The 19675-nt window shown below is 41.0% G+C and overlaps 1 protein-coding gene and 2 long non-coding RNA genes across 6 annotated transcripts in view; 2 read left to right on the top strand and 1 right to left on the bottom strand.

Annotated features, from left to right (window-relative positions):
• CASQ2 (calsequestrin 2) overlaps positions 1-19675 on the bottom strand; it is a 62666-nt gene that overhangs the window by 26805 nt on the left and 16186 nt on the right. For 3 of the 4 annotated variants that reach the window (XM_005610291.4, XM_070267171.1, XM_070267172.1), the window contains 4 exons: positions 13716-13800; positions 10888-10988; positions 9300-9411; positions 2492-2565 (listed from right to left, as the gene is read on the bottom strand). In XM_005610291.4, coding sequence (XP_005610348.1) covers positions 2492-2565; positions 9300-9411; positions 10888-10988; positions 13716-13800 — 372 coding nt within the window. Of the gene's footprint in view, positions 1-2491; positions 2566-9299; positions 9412-10171; positions 10283-10887; positions 10989-13715; positions 13801-19675 lie in introns of all 4 variants that reach the window. The other variant, XM_070267170.1, reaches the window with a different exon arrangement.
• On the top strand, positions 3557-5249 carry LOC138924105 (uncharacterized). Its single transcript, XR_011438745.1, has 3 exons — positions 3557-3687; positions 4918-4991; positions 5155-5249. It is a non-coding gene; the product is annotated as an uncharacterized lncRNA (long non-coding RNA).
• On the top strand, positions 6730-10279 carry LOC111773547 (uncharacterized). The gene is made up of 3 exons (XR_002808129.2): positions 6730-6863; positions 7615-7720; positions 10156-10279. It is a non-coding gene; the product is annotated as an uncharacterized lncRNA (long non-coding RNA).

The following is a 19675-nucleotide window of genomic DNA, read 5'->3' as shown; positions in this document are numbered from 1 at the left end:
AGTCATGGCCGCATGATGACGTTTAGGTCAACAACAGACTGCATATAAGATGGTGGTCCCATAAGATTAGTACCATCTAGCTTAAGTGTATAGCAGGCTACACCATCTAGGTTTGTGTAAGTGCACTCTATGATGTTTGCACAGTGACAACATTGCCTAACAATACATTTCTCAGGACATATCCCCATCTTTAAGCAGCGCATGACTGTAAATGTTATACAGTCCCACAAGGCTACATGAACAGGGCCTCTTATGACTCAGTGTCTTACAGAGTTTTTAGTGAAGAGCCTCCTGAATTTTTAATTATAGCCTGACCTCCCTTTCTCCGTGGGCCACAGGCATGAAGCCGTATGGTTGGGCTGAGAGGCACATCTGAAAGCAGACACTACCCTCAACTCGGTTCTAAGAACTGAGGTTTTGTTGCTTGGCCAAGCTTGTCTGCCTGACTCTCTCCCCTCAGATGAGTTCTTTCCCAGGAGCCACCTTAGTCACTCCTGGCCTATCATAATTAAACATCAGTGATGGATTCAGCTTAGCTTCTCTGTACCTCTCCTTCTCCACCACTATCCTCTCCCAACCTCCACCCTCCTGGGCTTAGATGACTGCCTTTTATGAACAACAGTGGTAGCTAACATTTACCAAATGCTTACTGTGTGCCAGTTGCCAGCTACACATTTTACATGCATTGCTTCTTTGGAGTATAGCGGTACAGAGCATTGACTTTGAAGTCTGGCTGACCTGAGATTATATTAAGCTTCACTACTCACCAGCTATGTGACCATGAGCAAATCACTTAATCTCTCCGGGCCTCAGTTTCATCCTCTGTAGATGAAGCATACTAATCCCTCTTTTACAGGGGTGGTGAGAGGATTAAATGAGAATACATAAGTAAAGCTCTTAGCACAAAGTCTGGTACACAAAAAGCACTTAATAGGTGATAATTATTATTCTTTTTGGTATTCTTGCTCAAGATCTCTCCCAACTCTAATCCAACCAATTAGGGTAAACTTTCTTCAAGTTTAGATTATATTACTTAGATTATAGACTTCTCTTCTGGATTACAGGCTGCTAAACAGGGCCATATCCATTGAAGTGGGTCAACATGTGTCTGAACTGAATGCAATCTCTTCTCATACTCCTTCCCTACAGGAGGCCCCAGCACCTACAGGCCTCCTCTTGTTTTTTGCAGAATACTTGAACTCCTCATAGCATAAAGGCCCGTGAGCACTGCTCACCAACTGCCTTACTCCCCAGCAGGACACTCTCTGATGAACTTTTACTGGAATTTGGTCAGGACTTAGTTTGTCCTAGATTTATTTGTTCTAGTAAAAATGGTGATCTAGGGCTTCTAGTTGGGGGTGTGTGTGTGCGAATTATATGTGTGGATGTGTGAGTGTGTGTGTATTGTGGGTGTTGTAAGTATGTGAGTGTGGGTATGCTTGAGTGTGTTATGTTTGTGTGTTGTGCAAGCGTAAGTGTATATATTGTATGTGTTATGTATGTGTTATATGTATGTGTGTTGTGTATGTATGTGCTGGGTGCGTTACATGTATGTAGTATGTTACGTGGTTGTGAGTGTGAGCATGAGTGTGGGTGCGTGGGTATGCACGCTGAATCTCAAGGGAAGGTACAGAGTCTTCTACTTAATAGTATGGTACAGAGGAAAGGGCATGCATTTTGGGCACTCATAATCCTAAATTGGGATCTTAGCACTATCATTAACTGACTGGAGACCCGGGATATTACTTAACCTTTCTAAATCTTTTTTTCTCATCTGGGAAGTGGGGGTTCTTACTTTTCAGAGTTGTTTAGAGGATTAGAGATAGTATAAATGCAATATATCAAATTGTGCCCAACACACAGAAAGCAGTTGATAAATAGTAGCCATTTTAGTTGTAACTGGAGCCAGAGTGGAGTACTCAGACCACAGTAGACCCCAAATAAATTCCCCATTGATTAAAGATCCCTCTATCTCTGCTGTTGTTTGGCATATAAAAGCACTTGACACATCCAGAAAATAAAGAGCAATTGCATGGTAGACAAGTGCATCAACGCCGTCTCCTGAAGATGCAGGTGACTTTCTGAAGCCCCCAGGACTCCTCCTCATTCCACCCCCCATCCTAACCCAGGAGAGGGGGAAGTACGCAACCCTAGGAAGGGAGAGGATACTCTAAACAAAAAGCAAGCAGCGGCCAGTGTCCTGGCACACTCTGGGCTCACACGCTTCCCATTCTTAGTGTTTAAGGTGATAAAGAATGCTTCATCACTTTTCATTGGATGTTTTCAGAAATACCCTCCATCCTCTGAATTAATCATCTTTGTACTCATCTCTCATTCCGTAGTGATTTACTGACATATTTCTAACACTTCTGGAGAAAGTGTTAATGGATGGAGGATGGTTAATGTTGCTAAAAGAAAAGGTGGTGGAAAGTTCAAACTTTAATCCTTGCACCTACAGAAGTGTTCAAATTGAGGTTTCACGGATACTTACTCCTTTGTCGAAGGTAGCAAAAAATTTGATGTAAGGCTGGAAGTGTTCGGCTGCCTCTTCAAAAGCCTTATAATCTAAGAGGAAAAAGATAAAAGGGAGAGACATTTTCAAGATACACACTGCAGAAATTTCCCTTTTTTAATCATGTAGAGAGAGTGGGAAGCCAATTAATCTTGATTGAATTATTTAATAGATAATCACTCATATCTAACATCTAATATAACTATTAATATTAACAATTATTATTTAATAGATATTATTTAGATAGATAATTATTTGGTATTATTTAAACCCATAGTTTCCTCCAAGGAGTTTGAATTGACTGGCATTTAATGTTCCAAAAGAACTCTGTACTACACTTTTATGTGTTTTAGGAAATTGGTAGACAGAAAGGAGAAAATGGAAGTAACCAAAAGAGGACAAGGGAGAGAAAAATACATGTCAAATTCCAAACCAGGAGAGAAAGTTCTTTCGCTCAAACTCTCCGCTAATTCTAAGTGTGCCCTCTAGAGAGAGTGCAGCCTGCTGTATAAACGAGTACTGAGTAAGAGGAAAATCCACCTTAGTATGTAAAGCAACCTCACTCAAGATGACATCACAGAAGTATTTTAAATTTCTTCAGGACTATCCCTTTTGGAAAATCCTTGTTTTTCTCTCCCTCTTTTCAAGTTTTCTCTTTTTAATCTGATCCCTTGAGAGGATGATTTAAAATTAATGAAGGTTATGCTTGCCTCTGGTCCCAAACTTGAGTCTAAATTGGTCAAAATAGGCATGAGACCATGTGAGTGTGGCTGTGCTGTGCCTTACTACAGCTGGACAGTTACTTCATAAAGACTTTCCTGTTCAAGCCTTAGTTGTGAGAGTATTGGTAAGGGTAATGGAGGTGGTGGTGATTATTCTGCATCAAGTCCATAATCCTGAGGGGCAATGATCCTATGATTCATTCTTAACAAGATTAACTTTTTTCCTTTTCATGGAATTCCCTATCCCTTAACCATCAGAGGCATTAGAATGCTAGAATTCCAGGAACATGCAGAATTTTCTAATATTCAATCAAAAACATTTCAAGAATAATGCTGGCTCAGAAGACAGCAAGATGAGTAAGATAAGGACGCCGATCTCAAAGGCTTGCAGCCCACAGAGGGTTATAGACTGTTAAAGAATCACAAAGCAACGTGATAGTTGCTAGAATAGAGGTAAGTGCAATAAGATGGGAGAGGGGTTGAAAAATTTACAAGAATACCTGTACATACTGATACACATTCACATGAGCTCATCTTCATAAAAGTAATTGGGTTGTCAGAAAATCTATCATATAGACTGATGGTTGGGGTAGAAGATTGGAGGGGAAGAAGTTGGGCAGAAGATTTGGAGAATGAATAGAGGAAAGGTGGGAGAGTATGGAAAGTGAAATGGTTAAAGCCATACCCAAGTCATTTATGTCTATCTAAAGCAGCAGTGGGTTCCATCAGAATGCTCTGTTCCCCACTTCCCTGACCCGCTTGTCCTTGATGAACCCTTCCCCATCTCCATGAACTCCTACCCTGATGCAAGCGTGGCCTAGACCCATCTCAAGAGAACTCCCTTCTCTTGGAGAGCCAGTTTATATCCTTTTTAAGATGCAGAAGGGTGGAACAAGGTAACACCCCAGGTTGGTGCTTCAAAATGTCATTGAGCCTTTAGCCTTACCGGAGCAGCAGTTGTCTCCTAGGAAACCTGATCTAGCCTTCTACTCTATCTGATCTCCTGTGATCTCAAGGTTTTTTTCTGCCCTCACATCCTGTTTTTATGCTGACCAGCTCATTCCTGGTTTTTCCCAGTCTGACTCTCCAGTTACTTTGATCTCTCTTTTTCCTTCTGAAGTAGGTTCCAGAACGGTTCAGCCTTCAGCCTCTAGCTTACTATAGGCTTACCTTAGCATTTCCTCATCTTTCTTCCCCATCTCTGAGGGGTTTCCCCATTTGATATTGATGCTTTAGCTCCAGATTGTCCCCAGTTGGGCATTCTTAACCATCAGTTCTGTTCCCCCAGGAAGCTCTTGCCATGCTGCCTCAACACCAGCATCCATAACTACGTGCTTAAGGTGGATATGGACCTTCATGTTCAAACTTCCTGGAAGATACAGCCTCCTGGTTCTTCCAGATCCTTCTAGTTTGGTCCCAAATCTCTTAGGATCTTTCTCTCCCAAGACCATTCCAATCAACTCGTGCTTTAAATCCTTCCAGTTTCTCACTGTCTCTCCATTATTCTTGCTCTAAAGAAAAACTTGAGATCATTTGCAAAGCCAATGCCTTCTGTGCCGTTAAACTTCCTTGACCAATCATCCTCAAACTACAGTAGAAATACAGGATTCCCAACAACTGCTTCCCTGGGTACCTCACCAGCTCCTAGCTTCCCCACCCACTGATACTGTCCTCTTTTCAAAGGCAAGAAGAAACAGAGAGACACGGATGCCTGGGAGAACATCATGATGCTTTCAGTCAGTGGGCGATAACCACAGGTGGATCACAAATGGCTTGACAGACATAAATTTTTTATGGTGATAAACTTGCAAAATGTTTTCTACAACCATTCAAAATTTCATAGTAGTTAAAATTGTATTTGAAAGCAATGGCTCCCTCTATAAACTCCCTGTGTTCAATAACCATTATTTTCTGCCTAAGACTTTGGCAAGCATCACAGCTAGAGAGCTCTGAGAGGCTGCTCCCCTGACGGCCCCAGCGAATCTTCCTGGGCTGCTATTGTTACTTTAGTCCAGGTTTGTTTGTCTTCAGTGATTTTTTTTGGTTTGTGATACTCTAAAATATTTTTTCTTTTGATTTAATCCACTCTAATGTTCATATTTTTTACTGACATCAATGGAATGTATGATTGCTATCTATGTTCATAATCATCATAATCAGTATTACTAACATAAGCTAATATTAGGTATTTCTAAAGAGCATAAAACTGACTTTCCTAATTTTCTGAATTATCCAATTTATCCCTTCCTTCCTTAATTCCTTTCTTTGTTCTTTCTTTTTTCTAATGCCTATAGATATTAACTGCTAGTCTATCTGATTCTTGATGGGTTTTAATAATGTACTATTGTTTGTTTTTATAAATTAAAAAATATTTCTTTCAAAAATAACAATTGGACATACTTGAATTAAATTGATTCATTGAAAGGGACTCTACGCCTTTACAGCTTCAGAAAGCCAAATTTTCAAAATATTTTTGAATGACATGAATGAAAATAATATTTATATTTTGTCAGTTTTCCACAATTTTAATACTGAATTAAATAAAATTTAACATTTAAATGCCTACTCTATGCTTATTTTTTGCTATTTTTCCAAGTCTTAAAGTGCAGGTAACATGCATTTTCTAAAAAGCCAATTTATGAAGCCATAAAGGCTTATAATTTTCTACAGTATTTTTGTTTAACTAGATTTCATTTCTAAAATTATTTTATTTTCCCACAGTAATGTATTTGCTGGAACATCATCATAGTCACAAGATAAAATAGTCCACAAACATTTGTCACTAATTAGGCAATATAGTGAGTATTATCTCAAATTTGCATTTCTCTGCATTATTTTTCTTTTCCTCAGCTTAGATATCTTGTTTATGTGGAAGCATCAAAATAAGAAATTGTACCACACTGCAAACCAAGCTGGCTCCTTAACACAAAATATCCATCTCAAAGGGAAAAAACGATTTAAATGTTTTAAAGTTTAGACAAGAGCAATTTTAAAAGCTCCAAAAAACAAGAGTTTTTCTTTTTATGTTTTTTGGGTTTTTTTCACCCTGGTCTAGAAGATGACCACATCAAAACAGTCTGGGAGATTGGTGAGTCCACAGTCATTAGTAACTGAACATAGTTAATAGCACCAGTTAGAAAGAAACTCTGCTGAGAAATGCTTGGAACAACACCATTTGTCCTGCAAAGAAGAACCAAACCAAGTTGTTGGGGTGAAACATTCAAAGAAGTAGATGAATACTTGAAATAGATTTTGTAAATACCACTTGAGTTCACGTCTGATGGTGAGGCTGTAATGGCAAGAAGGCTATGTCATCAAGTTCATTCTGAAAATCTTGAGATTCAAGCAGTATTTATTCACAGAAAATCTTTGTTATATAAACATTGCCTGTGGGTCTGAATTCCACATAAAAGGTTGTCATAAAAAAGGTGACCCCAATAACATCTAAACTTCCATATCTGCTTCTCTTTTTAGTTTTAGGTGAAGAAATGGGTTCCGAAGAACTGTCTGTGCTGTTTCGCACTAAAGCAGACTGACTGTTCAAGGAGAGATTTATTGAGAGTTTATGAGCTAAGAGATGAATTGAAAAAACTTGTGAATTATACTCACTTTGAAAAACTTCTTGAAAGGTAAATTATTGGCTTCAAAACACGTTGGACCTTGCTGAGCTCCTCAATGAAGTTAATTGAAAATTGCAAGGACCATGTGAAATACACAATGTGCTGACAAAGTTTATCAATTTAAAAGCAAAAATTCAAACTTAAAAAGGAGGTTGAAATGGCTCACTAGTAATTTTATTATTTAAATTTTAAGAAAAATTCATAAGACCAGTAGAGCAATACTGTGTATTCCTAAGGAAATGCTTTATCATTATTTTGAAATACATGATACAAAAAAGTTCAACTGGATCTGAAATCTATTCAAATAATCATAAGAAATTTTAGCACTACATTTGTCATTGAAAAGGAAAGTAATAGCTGTTAGATTGAAAGAACGCTTATATCCTCGAAGGATGATTTAGCGATTGGATTATCTAAATTCTGGTCAATGGTAAGAAAAGATTGTTCATCAACCAAAGAAAAAGCAGTGAATGCTGTTGTGTCATTTGCCACCATCCACATGTGCAGGAAAGTCTCTTGTCAATGGTGACTATCGAGAATTTAGAGAGATCATTTAAAACCTTGATCAGGAATTGCCTGTTGCTACTTCAAGCATAAAACCTAATTATCAAAAGCTATATTCATAGAAGGAAGCACAAGATTCTCATTCAAAATCTAAAAAGATTTTATTTTTACAACGCAATGTTTGATATCTTTTTATTATTTTGTATATTGTTATTATATTATATAAAGAAAGTAAAAAAATATTTTTCCCCCTTAGTCCGAATGTCTTCCAGTTTACCCCTATGTGTTGTACAAGCATCACCACATTTTGTGTGGGTCATGACCTGACCAAGTTTGTGAAGTCTTGAAAGTACAGCCCAGTGGTAAGTGTATGAGCTCTAACGCCAGATTCCTGGGATTTAAATCTTGGCTTTACCACTTATTTACTAACTGTGTGATATTGGGTACTGATAATAATGGTAACTACCTTACAGGCTAGTTGTGAGAATGAAATTAAGGCATCTACATAAAGCTCCTGCATAGGCCCTGGCATATGGTTTGTGTTAATTAAATGGAATTGTTACTGTTACTAGTTTAGGGGAGGGGAAGATAGGAACTGGAAGACGTGCTCTTGTCCCAGTCTTGCCTTGCCTCCCTCCTTATCTGCTATCCTGAGCTTAATGGAGGTACTCAGAAGTGAAATTTCCACTCAGAAGTGAAATTAGCACATTTCCACTATGATCTGCCCATGGAGGAGAGAGAAACAGAAAGACGGAAAGGAATGGGAACATTGGGAAGAGGGGCAGGGGGGAGACAGAAACAGATAAAGAGAAATAGAAGGAAATAAAATAAAGAGGAGAACGTAGAAAGGGGCAGGAGAATCACTGCAGAGTGGTCAGCATCTATGTAGAAATGTGAAGACTGAAATAAAGTCACCTAAAGAAGAATGGGGGCAAAACTCCCTGGCCAGCCTCCTTCCCCCAACACACTCTTAAGGAGGGTGAATAGAGGCTTTCATGTAGAAAATGAGAAGACAGTTAAGTTGGGAGAGAGAAAATTGGTGGGTTGTTGATGAGATGACTAAGGATGCCAGTTGGCAGACTGGGTAAAGAAACAGCTTTGCAAGTACTTTCAAAATATTTTTGAGTTTCCAGAAATGGTCATAATCAGCCCTTATTTGCCCCTCCCCCATGTGCTAATGCAACCAGATTCACTCTCATAGTTACGCCCACTCCCCCAACACTTTCCCTCCCTCCGAGGCTGACACCAGAAAAACCTTAGTTCATTGGGTCCGTGCTGCCAAAGCAGTTTAAAAAATGTGCTCAAATGTGATCCCTTCTCTTCCTGACTCCCACTCACCACCCTCTCACCCTGTATGGGTTGTGGTGATGCTATGATGTGTTCCTGTGCCCACCCAAACCCTGGCCACACAGCTTTCAAAGGGAGTATACCCAAGGGTGTGGCCATGCTGCTGCAGGCAGCTTTAGCGGTCAGCAGGAGTTGACCAGCAATTTTCCACATTGTGCTGCAGCTGCTAAGCCCATCCCTACCCCAGTTTTCCTCTAATGCTGTCCAGGTGACTGAGAAACTCTCCAACTGATGACCATGGGAGCTGCCAACATCAGGCAGAAAGCCCACTATTTGCCTCATATTAGGGAAGAATCCCATTGGCAGATGGGCAGGTGGAAAAAGTGGAGGAAGACTCTTCTTTCTTCTTTAAAACACTCAACCCCCCTTCCATGCCAGAGAACATGGCCCAGCCTCAATGTTCTTTCAGCTCCTCTGCCTATTTTGCATAATTTCTGCACATGCGTCCCCTTGCACAGGGTGCAAGGAAGATTCTCCCTCTATTCTAACCAGCACAGGACATGCCGATGGCCCATCCTCTTTATGGATAATCTAACATACACTGTTGGGAAAAGAACCTTTAGGCTGACAGGCTGGAGTTGACACACCACTTACATTCTGAGTCCTGACTCTTGAAAAAGCCAATGAGTTTGATCTGGTCCTCAATGCGTTCAAAGGCTTGGACTTCCAGTTTGCTGTTGATGATCTCCACAGGATCTTCAATTAGCTGAAATGCCACACACACACACACAAAATATGTTCACATAAGAGAACTGTTTCTTCCCCAGTGAGGAAATCAGGCACGTGTGTAGAGTGCTTCCGAGGGAAGTTGTGGACTTTGTGCTTGGGGCCTCAGCATCCATCCCACTCTTCCCAATGAGCACAGCAGCAGTGCCTTTTGAGGAACTGACCTTAATTCACATTGGCATGGGGGCAATTCTATTTCCCTTGCCAGTTATTGATTCAGGAATGGCAGATGACCCAATGCTGACCAATGACTCTTCAGGGTAGTTTGGCTAAAGGCTTTGGGAAAGTTCTGCTTTCCTTTTAAGAGAGCAATGGGAGGTCAGATTTTTTCCCCCTCATTGGAGGAAATGTGATGTATCAGCTTCTGATGCTGGCTATCTTGTAACCAACTTGAGAACAGTCAAGTTGAGGACAAAGCCAACAAACTGAAAAGAGCTTTTTCTGTGATTTACAGAGAAAAGGGAGCTAGAGCCCTGATTTGATCACATCTAATTCTGCCCTCACTCTGGTCTTCCATTCATGTGGGTCAATCACGTTGCTCATTGTTTAAGGCAGTCGAGTCTGGTTTCTGTTGTGTGCATCTGAAAGTCTCCACTTAGCCAACAGAGCTGGGGCAGTGCCTTGTTGGCCTGGAGTTGTTCTGTTGCCCCCTCAATTTTTTTAGGGCTTGCAGGTATGGATCAATGAGAGGGATAAGCAGAATCTATGGGCATTTTTTTTGTAGGTGGCCTTCAACTCACTTCTGACTCTCTCTGGGCTTTTGAGACTGTGAAGAAGAGGCAATAGGCCACCGTGGACGAGCTGATAGATGAGGAACCATCAGTGTGGACGTTCCTTATCTCTTCAGGAATCTGTGTTCAAAAGCATTTCACTTCACAGCTGTTATTGAAAGTGTAAGTTTGTCTATGGATAAAATATGTTTATAGCATTAGTTCCTCTATTGGCCTGAGCACATAAATCTGAGGGTGTTGTACCTCCATGGCTGAGAAGGAGTATGTTATTGGGGGGCTCACCAGCCCTGCTTCTCTTTATTTTGCCCTGAGGGTAACTCAGCTGATTGTTAGTCCTCTTCCTACTCGATCTTCAGGTGGTTATCCACCTCTCTTTCCCACACTCCCCAGCTCCTCTTCAGAAGCCCTGGAACAGAGCCGGGGGGACCTCTGGGGATGTTGGTGTATAGCTGCTAAGAGAATTAACATGTTACTCCTACATAGTCCTGATTTGTGACCCTCTGGTCACTAATAAAACAGTTTCTAAGGTGACTTAGGGGCCAGCTTCCCAGTAGAAGTAAATAGTGCTGAGATTCAGGCACTCCTTAGTTTTTCGTGAAGCCTGAGAAATCTGTCTTAGATCCAGTCCATTTATCCAGCTTATCTGTTCTTACTTTGGGGTTTTACTTTCTGCTATGTTTGAACCCAAACAGCTCCGTGCAGGGCCACTGTGCATAAATGCTTACATCCAAGAGGAACTCCACCAAGACATCAGCTGCAAACTCGCCATCAAACTCAATTGTGCGGTCACCCTTGAGAATATACAGGCTTCCTTCTTCATCAAAACCTGGAAGAAACAGAGTCAGGTCATCCCGATGTAAGAAGAGCCATCTTGTTGGCCGAGGTCGGGCTCAGGGTCTCTGGGTGACAGTGGGGTCAGGATCAGTGGAACCAGCATTAGCTTTAGAATCAATTCCTGAGAAACCACACTTCTGAAGGGCTTCTAAAGTAGAGATGCAAATTGAAATAGTCAAGAACCAACAATTCTACCTGGACTTTAACTTGAAAGAAAAATCTATTCTCCACTCCACCACTGCTTTAATTTTCCAAATACTGCTGACCCCACTTACCTTCTCAGAACATTTCCACGCCCACTGCCCAGTTGACTTCCTAGCCTGTCATTCAAGTCCCTCCACAACCTAGTGTGCTAAATCGTATGCTTCACCTTCTCCCCTGGGTGGCCCTGCACTCCTTTAAGAGCGGCTTTCTTAAGGCTTGTGCATTCCCTTTGCTTCTTGCCCACGTGCTGATATGAAAGGATCACAGAGCATGATTCTCTACACAGATGTTCTCCTCATGCCCCAAATTTGGAGCGACCTCCACTAGCCCCCCCACTAAGTCCTGCCCAGGTTAAGGACTCATTTTTCCCAAGAAGACCACCCCAATCTCCCTTACTATTATTGATCTTCTCTCAGCTCCATTTACATGTACTCACTCTAACAGTAAGCTCTCTACAGGTAGGACCACTGTCATCTTGGTATCCCAGTGCCTTGCATAGAGCCTGGACACATCAGGCACCCCATAAATGTTTGTGGCCAGAACAAACAGCTTGCTTTTCTGTTATAGCTGAATTCTGCGCATCTACTTTTCCCAGTTAGCTGAGAATGCTGCAAGGGCAGGTTCTGCATCTTCTTTTCTACTCTCTATCACTCTTGGCATAATGCTGTGCACTTAACAAATGTTCACTGGAAAACTGCATTACCCCCAGGAATACTAAATAGCTGAGGCTGGCGTTGAGTCCAACTGCATGGCATCCTTAATTCCTTAGATTAATTGTTTGCAAACTCTCTATTAGCTGCAGAATGCTTTCTCCAAAGGAACTCGTCTGCAGAGCCTCTAGGGAAAGAAAGTCTGGCCCACTGCCTGCTGTGTCCCAGGGCACATCGGAAGAGCTCCAGGCACATAACGGAGCACCATTTGTAAATCTAAAGGAGTAGTGTACTAGGGATCCTTGAAGCGGGAATGACTGATCACAGAGAGTACTATGGGGAACACCAGCCAGTTGGATTTTGCTCTGAGTAAAACCAGTCAGGGGGCTGTTGCACCAGTTCAGGCACAGTCTGATGGAGACCAAACTCAGGCAAATGGAAGAGAGGATGAAAACGAAGGAGCAGGTCCACCATATACAACTGTCCTGTGAACTCCGAAGATAAAATACTCGGAAAGAACTGGTCCAGGTCCTCCAGGCTGAGCTTGGAGAAAGGTTCATTTAGACATTTCAAACCCCAGCACATCTTCCTCTGGGAGAATATCCATCAGTCCATTCTTACAGGCGCTTGCCCAACTTGTCCCTCATAAATTTTTAGATGACTGGAACCCTAATCTTTTCCTCTAACTAAAGTTACTAGAAATTCTCCCAAATTCAACTTCTCATTAAAACAATGGGAAAGGAGAAGTCTAGAGAATCAAGAGGTCCTGGAGAAGGAGAAAGAACTCATTAAATTGCTTTGGGCTAGGGAAAGAGTTCAACATACTTTGCTCCCCTGCTCAAGGGGAAAAAAAATTCCTTAATTTGTGTCCAGGGAAAGAGATACCCCAGATATTTTTAATAATTTATTATCATTTTATAGTCATGAGTTCTTCCTTGTATCCAACCTAAATACTGTCCTAAAATTTGTCTTAAAAAAAATGGGCTAGTCTTCTTGAAAATAAAATAGAAAACAGTTGTCTGTAATTCTCCAAGATAATGAAATTTCATGTACCTGAAGGTATTTACTGAGCCTCTGCCAGTCTTTTTTTTTTCTTTTCCTGTGCTTACTACCCCAAATCCAATTAACCTTTCCTCAAAGGTCCTGTTTTATAACCTCCTGCTATTTTTTTTAATAGCCATTCTTCACTGGTCATGCAGAAAAAGCAAAACGGGCAGCACATGTATGTGTGTATTCAAAAACCAGAGGAGTTACCTATATTCTCTCTCCTTGGAATTAGAGGAGTGAGAATCTTAAAGTGCCCCGGCACTTAAGCATGACATATTGACACGAGAGACTGCAGCTTGCACTGTGTAGTCACTTAACCATAGCTCATCTAAATCCTCCCTCTCGTCCTTGGTGATAATGTCCAGCTGGGGTTTAGCCTTAAATTTAGAAACCACTGGCACCCCAGGGTCACTACTATTAATGCTGTCTTTTGTTGGCTGTTTCAGCCACGAGGTAAGGGAATAACAGGTGATGGAAGCAGAGATTTGATCTCCCTCAGAGACATGACGTGATCATGGCGGTGAGAACGAGAACCTGGGAGCTGAAAACTGAGGTTTGAAGCTTTAGTGTCAGTTTCTGCAGGAAGAAACCCTCTTCATTGAACTGATACAAAGACATATTAGATGATTGATGTGAAACCATTCAATTCAGGCCAATATTTACTTTTATGAAACTCTTCCCCAATCCAAGACTAAGATATGCAGGACCATTTTACGTTCATTTAAAAATAATCCAGTTATGCAAGAAGAAATTAAACTGTACTATTTTTGCAAGACATGTTTGTTTCTTCCTGATATTTCTCAAAAAATCACACTTACCCAGTTTCTTGGCAAGCTTGGCTTCTTTCTTGGCATCCACCATCACAAAGCCTATATCTTTGTGTTCCAGGACCTGGGCCACAAGCTGAAGGGAAAGACAAGTTGGAGAGTGAGTGGGCCAAGAGTAGAAAGATGGTAGAAAATATCATGGGATAATATTTTGATGTACTGACAGGAGGGTTTTCCTCCATACTTCCTGTTACTCTGTGACCAATTTAAGCTGCAGCAAAGGGATTCTATGCTTATCCCCTCAGGAAAAGGGCGATTCAGCACAATGCTGAGAAACAAGGAGAGAAACTGTGAGGATCAGACCTAAGACATAAGATTTGGAAGAATATATCCACTGTCACACACCCTTCTCTGCCCTCAGGGTGGATAACATTGAATTTGGTTAGAGGAGAATCGCAAAGGAAGCAAAGGGTACTTGATACCCATGGATGTCTGACAAGGGGCTCCGAGCCCTTCCTGAAGCACCAAATGAACCTAGGGTGGGATGGGGACACAAGAAGATTCCAGATAGGCTGAGGGGCCTTCGAATAAAAGAGGCTGTGTCCCAATACCCAAGCATAGTCCCGGAGTCCCTCCAACCCCTGCGTATGTGAAGTAGGAACGCCCATTGAGTGTATCTGGCAAATAGAACCGAGATGGCCTCAAGGCTTCCTGCAGCCCATCGAGAAGAAGAACTAACAGAATACCTGGAGTGGACCCATCAGCCCCAAAGGTGAGGAGGATTCAGCAGCATCCTAGGTGAGCAGATAGCTGAAGACTATTCTGGGTGGACCCCAGCATGGATGATGACAGCACCACAAGATTAGCATCACGTTCATGAATCCCTGAAACTTAGATATAAGCAGGTAGGGAAACCCTCACCTGACTGAGATCTAATTTCTGCCATCTCGCTGAATGGGGCCTTGAAGGAGAAATGGTGTGGAGCAGCTACCAGAGAGATCATGAAGCACTAATATTAATTTTTTTGTTGTTAAACTTTTTTAAAAGATAACTGTAGACTAACCTGTAGTTGTAAGAAACAAAACAGAGAGATTCCTTGTACATTTTACTTAGTTTCCCCCAAAACAGCATCTTGCAAAACTATAACACAATATCACAAACTGGATGCCAGCATTGATGTAGTCAAGATACAGAACATTCCCATAGCCACAAGGATCGCTCATGTTGTCCTTTTATAGTCACACCCACTTGCTTCCACCCTCATCCCCTCCCTAACCCTTGGCAACCACTAATCTATTCATTTCCATAATTTTTCATTTCAAGAATGTTGTCTGAGTTGAATCCTATAGTATGTAACCTTTTGGGACTGGCTCTTTTCACTCCTCGTATTTCTCTGGAGATTCATCCCAACTGTTGGTGTGTATCAGTAGGTCATTCCTTTTTCTTACTGAGTAGTATTTCCCTGGTATGGAGGTACCACCGTTTGTTCAATCATTCATCCATTGAAGGACATCTGCTTTCTAGTTTTTAGCTGTTATGAATGAAGCTGCTATAAACATTTGTGCACAGGTTTTTGTGTGAAGGTTAGTCTTAAATTTCCTAGGATAAATACTGAGGAGCGCAATTGCTGAGTTATATGTTAATTGCATGTTTAATTTTTAAAGAAACTGCCAAACTGTCTTCGGGAGTGGCTGTACCACTTTACATTCCCACCAGCCATGTGGTGATGAGTGATCCAGTTTCCAGTTCTTCTGCATCCTTGTCAGCATTTGGTGCTGTCGCTATTTTCATTTTAGCCATTCTAACAGATCTGTAGTGATATCTCATTATGGTTTTAATTTGCGTTTTCCTAAGGGCTAATGATGTTGAAGGGATAATATTGCCACCCGTGTGTTGTCTTCCATGACATGTCTGTTCATGTCTTTTGCTTATTTTCTAAGTGGATTGTTTTTTAATTTTTGAGTTTTGAGAGTACTTTAATATTAGTCCTTTTTCAGATACATGGTTTACAAATATTTTCTCCCACTCTGTATCTTATCTTTTCATCTTCTTACTGGGATCTTTCACAGAACAATTATTTTTATTTTGACAAAATCCAATTTATCAGTTTTTCTGTTTATGGATTTTGCTTTTAATGTTAAGTCTAAGAACTCTTTGCACCAGCCCTAGATCCTGAAATTTTCTCCTAATTTTTTTCCTAAAAGTTTCATAGTTTTACATTTTACATTTAAGTCCAAGATCCATTTTGAGTTAAATTTTGTGTAAAATGAGAGACATGTTGAGGTTCTTCTTTTTTCTTTTGCCAATGGATGTCCAACTGTTCCACCACCGTTTGTTGAAAAGGCTGTCTCTCTTCCATTGAATTGCTTTTGCACATTTGTCAAGGATCAGTTGACACAATTACATGAGTTTATTTCTGCTTTCTCCATTCTGTCCCTCTGTCTTGATTACAGTAGCTACATAATGTCTCGAAAGTGAATTGACTACCTCTTCCCAATTTACTCTTCTTTTCCAAAATTGCTTTATCTAGTCTAATTCCTTTATATTTCTGCATAAACTTTAGAATAATCTTGTCTATATTTACAAGAAAAAAATCTCACTAGGAATTGCATGGGATCTTTAAATCTGTATACTAACCTGGAGAGAACTGACATATTTACTATGTTGAGTCTTCTAACTCAAGAACATAGTATGTCTCTCCATTTATGTAGATCTTTGAATTATACATAAGTATCTAAATTTTTGAGTGATTATAAATAGTATTGATTTTTAATTTCAGCGTCCAAGTGTTTATTGCCTATACATATATATATGTAAAAAACTGGTTTTTGTATGTTTATCTTGTATCTTGCAACCCTGCCAAATTATTATTAATTCTAAGAGGTTTTTGTTTTGTTTTTTTGTAGATTCCTTGGGATTTTCCATATAGACAATCATGTCATCTGCAAATAGGGACAGTTTATTTCTTCCTTTCCAATCTGTATGCCTTTTATTTCCTTGTATTTCCTTATTGCACTAGAGAGAAGTTCCACCACTATGTTGAAAAAGAGTGGTAAGAGTGGACATCTATGCCCTGTTCTCAATCTTAAAGATCTGTTTTTCCTTTCAGTTCTATCAGTTTTTACTTCACATATTTTTCAGTGCTGTTGCTTGGTATGTATACCTTTAGGATTTCTTGTTTTCTTGAAGTGACCCTGGATCTATTTGGCTCTAAAGCTTGTGCTATACATCCCTCTATTTTCTCTTTTATGGTTGCTTCTTTCATTTCTCTCCTCATCCCCATGTCTTCCCTCATTTTTCCCAGCATCTGTGGCTTCTCCTTTGGATTTCCTCTCCTGTATAACTTCTCTGAGGGCTTTCTTTGCCTATTCATGCTTCCCTCCCTGACCTTCTCACAGGCTGTCTATTCTCTTTCTTTCTCTCTGGCTCCTAAGCACTCCCATTCTTCTAAGGCTAAGGATATCGGGAAGAAGCACAGAGAGCTGCTCTATGGAGTGCCATGGTGACTGGGGGTGGAGAGGAAGGTAGCAAATGACACTTCATCTTTCGTGCAGTTTTCTCTCCTTTTTTGGATTTTGGCTGAGACTAGGGAAGGCTTAGGATGAAAGACATCATCATCAGTGTTTGTGTTATGACTCAGCTTGAGCTTTCCTGAATTAAATGGGCCAATCTTTCTGCAAAGTCACTTGGCTTTAGTCTGTTGCATTCAATTTATTAGACAAGGTCATTTTTGGATGAGTTTTCTGGTTTTCAGTGTAAGCCACTCCATCCTATTTAATGCTGCTAAAACTTTAACTTAAATATTCCCTTGTCTATAATTCAAAATTAATGATGATGAGACCTAATGGCTTTGTGATATTAGTAAGTACCCCTACTTCTAGAGCATGAATAGTGGTTCTTAAACTTCACTGTGCATAAAAATCACCTAGGGTGCTGGTTAAAATGGGGCCTCCTGTGCCTCGGCACCAGAAATTAGAGAATAGAGCTGGGGTGGGGCTCAGGAATCTACGTTGTCATAAACCACACTACCACACCCCATGATTCTGATGCAGCTGATCTCATCCACACTCTGGGAAACAGTGCTACAAACATCAGTTCATCCAAATGTGATATGGCATAACGTTTTCCAACTGAGACCCACAGGCCCATGCTTGGTCCTGTTGGCCCTGTTGGTCCCTCCGCCTTAGGCATAAACATTAATAATAGTAAGAATATAAGAGATTAACTCTGAGAACTAAACAGAGAATTTAACTCCAACCTCTCTGAGGCATACACCACCAAGTTTTGTGGTTTTTAGGTAGATGCAAATATGTGCCTCTCCTAGGCATGTAAAGCACGGCCTGTTGGTTACCTTATTGATATTTATATGTAACTTTTGAAGATGTGCAAGTGGAAGACGCTATCCCAGATGAACTCAGTTCTGTTTTCCTGGTTTCCTGTTTAAGCACAGCCAATCACTGTCCTAGGCATAGGTGGATAGATAGAGCTGGCAGTCACAGATGGATCAGGAACCCACGCTGGCTGAGACCTGCCCACCTCATCCTTGGCACACTTACACACAATCCCTGCAGCACCCCATCACTCTCGCCTCCCACCCTGATTAGGCCCAAAGTCTGCCCTTGGAGCTCTGTCATCACTTCCATCAGCCCTAGCAAGCACCTTTCATGGGTCTAAGCTAAAGGTGGCCAGGGCTGGCAGCAACCCAAGAGAGTACAATGTGACTGAGTGAGGGGAGGACGCTTGTGGTGAAAGCTTGGAGCCTTCTACGCTGACTCCTGACATGACCCGTTCCCCCCAGGACCAGGAGCCCCTGCTGGGTTGGTAGAGTAGGCAAGACATTGTCTGCCTCTCACACTAGGCTCAGGCTCATCTCTGCCTTTGCTCAGGCCCTAAATCTCCAGCTCATGTGTTCCTTTCTCCACTCTCCTGCAACCCAGTCTTGCTGTGCTCTCTCAAGTTGCTGCCAACCCTGGCCACCCCTAACTGCAAAGCCCAGCTCCAGACTCATCTTTCACTCCAGCCTCCTTTCTGTGAATTCCAATAGCCCATGGCAGGACACAGCACTCTGACACATATTTTGCCATCATCAGAGTCGTGTATAAGTCTCTTCTGTATTGTGACTCTTTCCTCCCTGAGGAGAAGGACCCCATTTTATGCTTCTTTAGTATCTAAGTTCCTTAGAGACACTCAGCATACTTTGGATGAATGGATGGACTGGCCCAAGTACTTCACAAGCTCAAGGGACTTTTGAGCCAAAGAGGGAAGAGGCAATTATCACCAATTACAGTGATTAAAAGTTACAAATATGAGGAGGAGAAAAGATACAGTCAATATGTCTCCTAAATTCTCAGAAAACTAGAATACTCGTTCCAGATCTGACTGTGATTTTCCCCCATTGACTTATAACCTTTCTTCTGCTGGTTCGGTTGGTTTGTTTGTTGGGTTGGTTGGTTACTTCCGACAGCCTTGCCCATTGTCCATCTTAGAGAATGGGGTTGGTACGTGCAGCTCCTGGACATTGGTGCAGTGCTCATTCTTTCCAGAAGCATGACTGCTGATTCTTTTGAGTACAGTGATAGCTTTTTTAAAAGTTCTATTAAATAATATGCATAACTCAATAGTAAAGAACTTGATATTTGTAGTTTCCCCTTACCCTCTCTTTTATATATAAATATATATATGGATGGATGTGTATTTCATTGTGTAGCTATTTATTGTATTGTTGTTACCTCTGTACTGAGGGGGTCAAAGCAGATCTCATCTTTAAGTGAATAAATGACCCAGGGATAATCTATCCCTGCAGTTAAGACAACAGAGCTTGAAATTAGAGACCTGGATTCCTGACTTCGTCACAAGTGCCTTGACTCCACTGTAAAATATGAACAACAACAGTATCTGTCTCATAAGGCTGCTTTGAAGATTAAATGAGATAATGCGTGTAAAGGCTTCACACAGTTCTTGACATACAGTAAGTGCTTAATATATGTTAGATTTTCTTTGTGTAATATTAT

Source organism: Equus caballus, chromosome 5 (genome assembly GCF_041296265.1).
Source record: "Equus caballus isolate H_3958 breed thoroughbred chromosome 5, TB-T2T, whole genome shotgun sequence".
Taxonomy (NCBI): Eukaryota; Metazoa; Chordata; class Mammalia; order Perissodactyla; family Equidae; genus Equus; species Equus caballus.
This window is presented reverse-complemented; position numbering and strand designations above follow the sequence as displayed.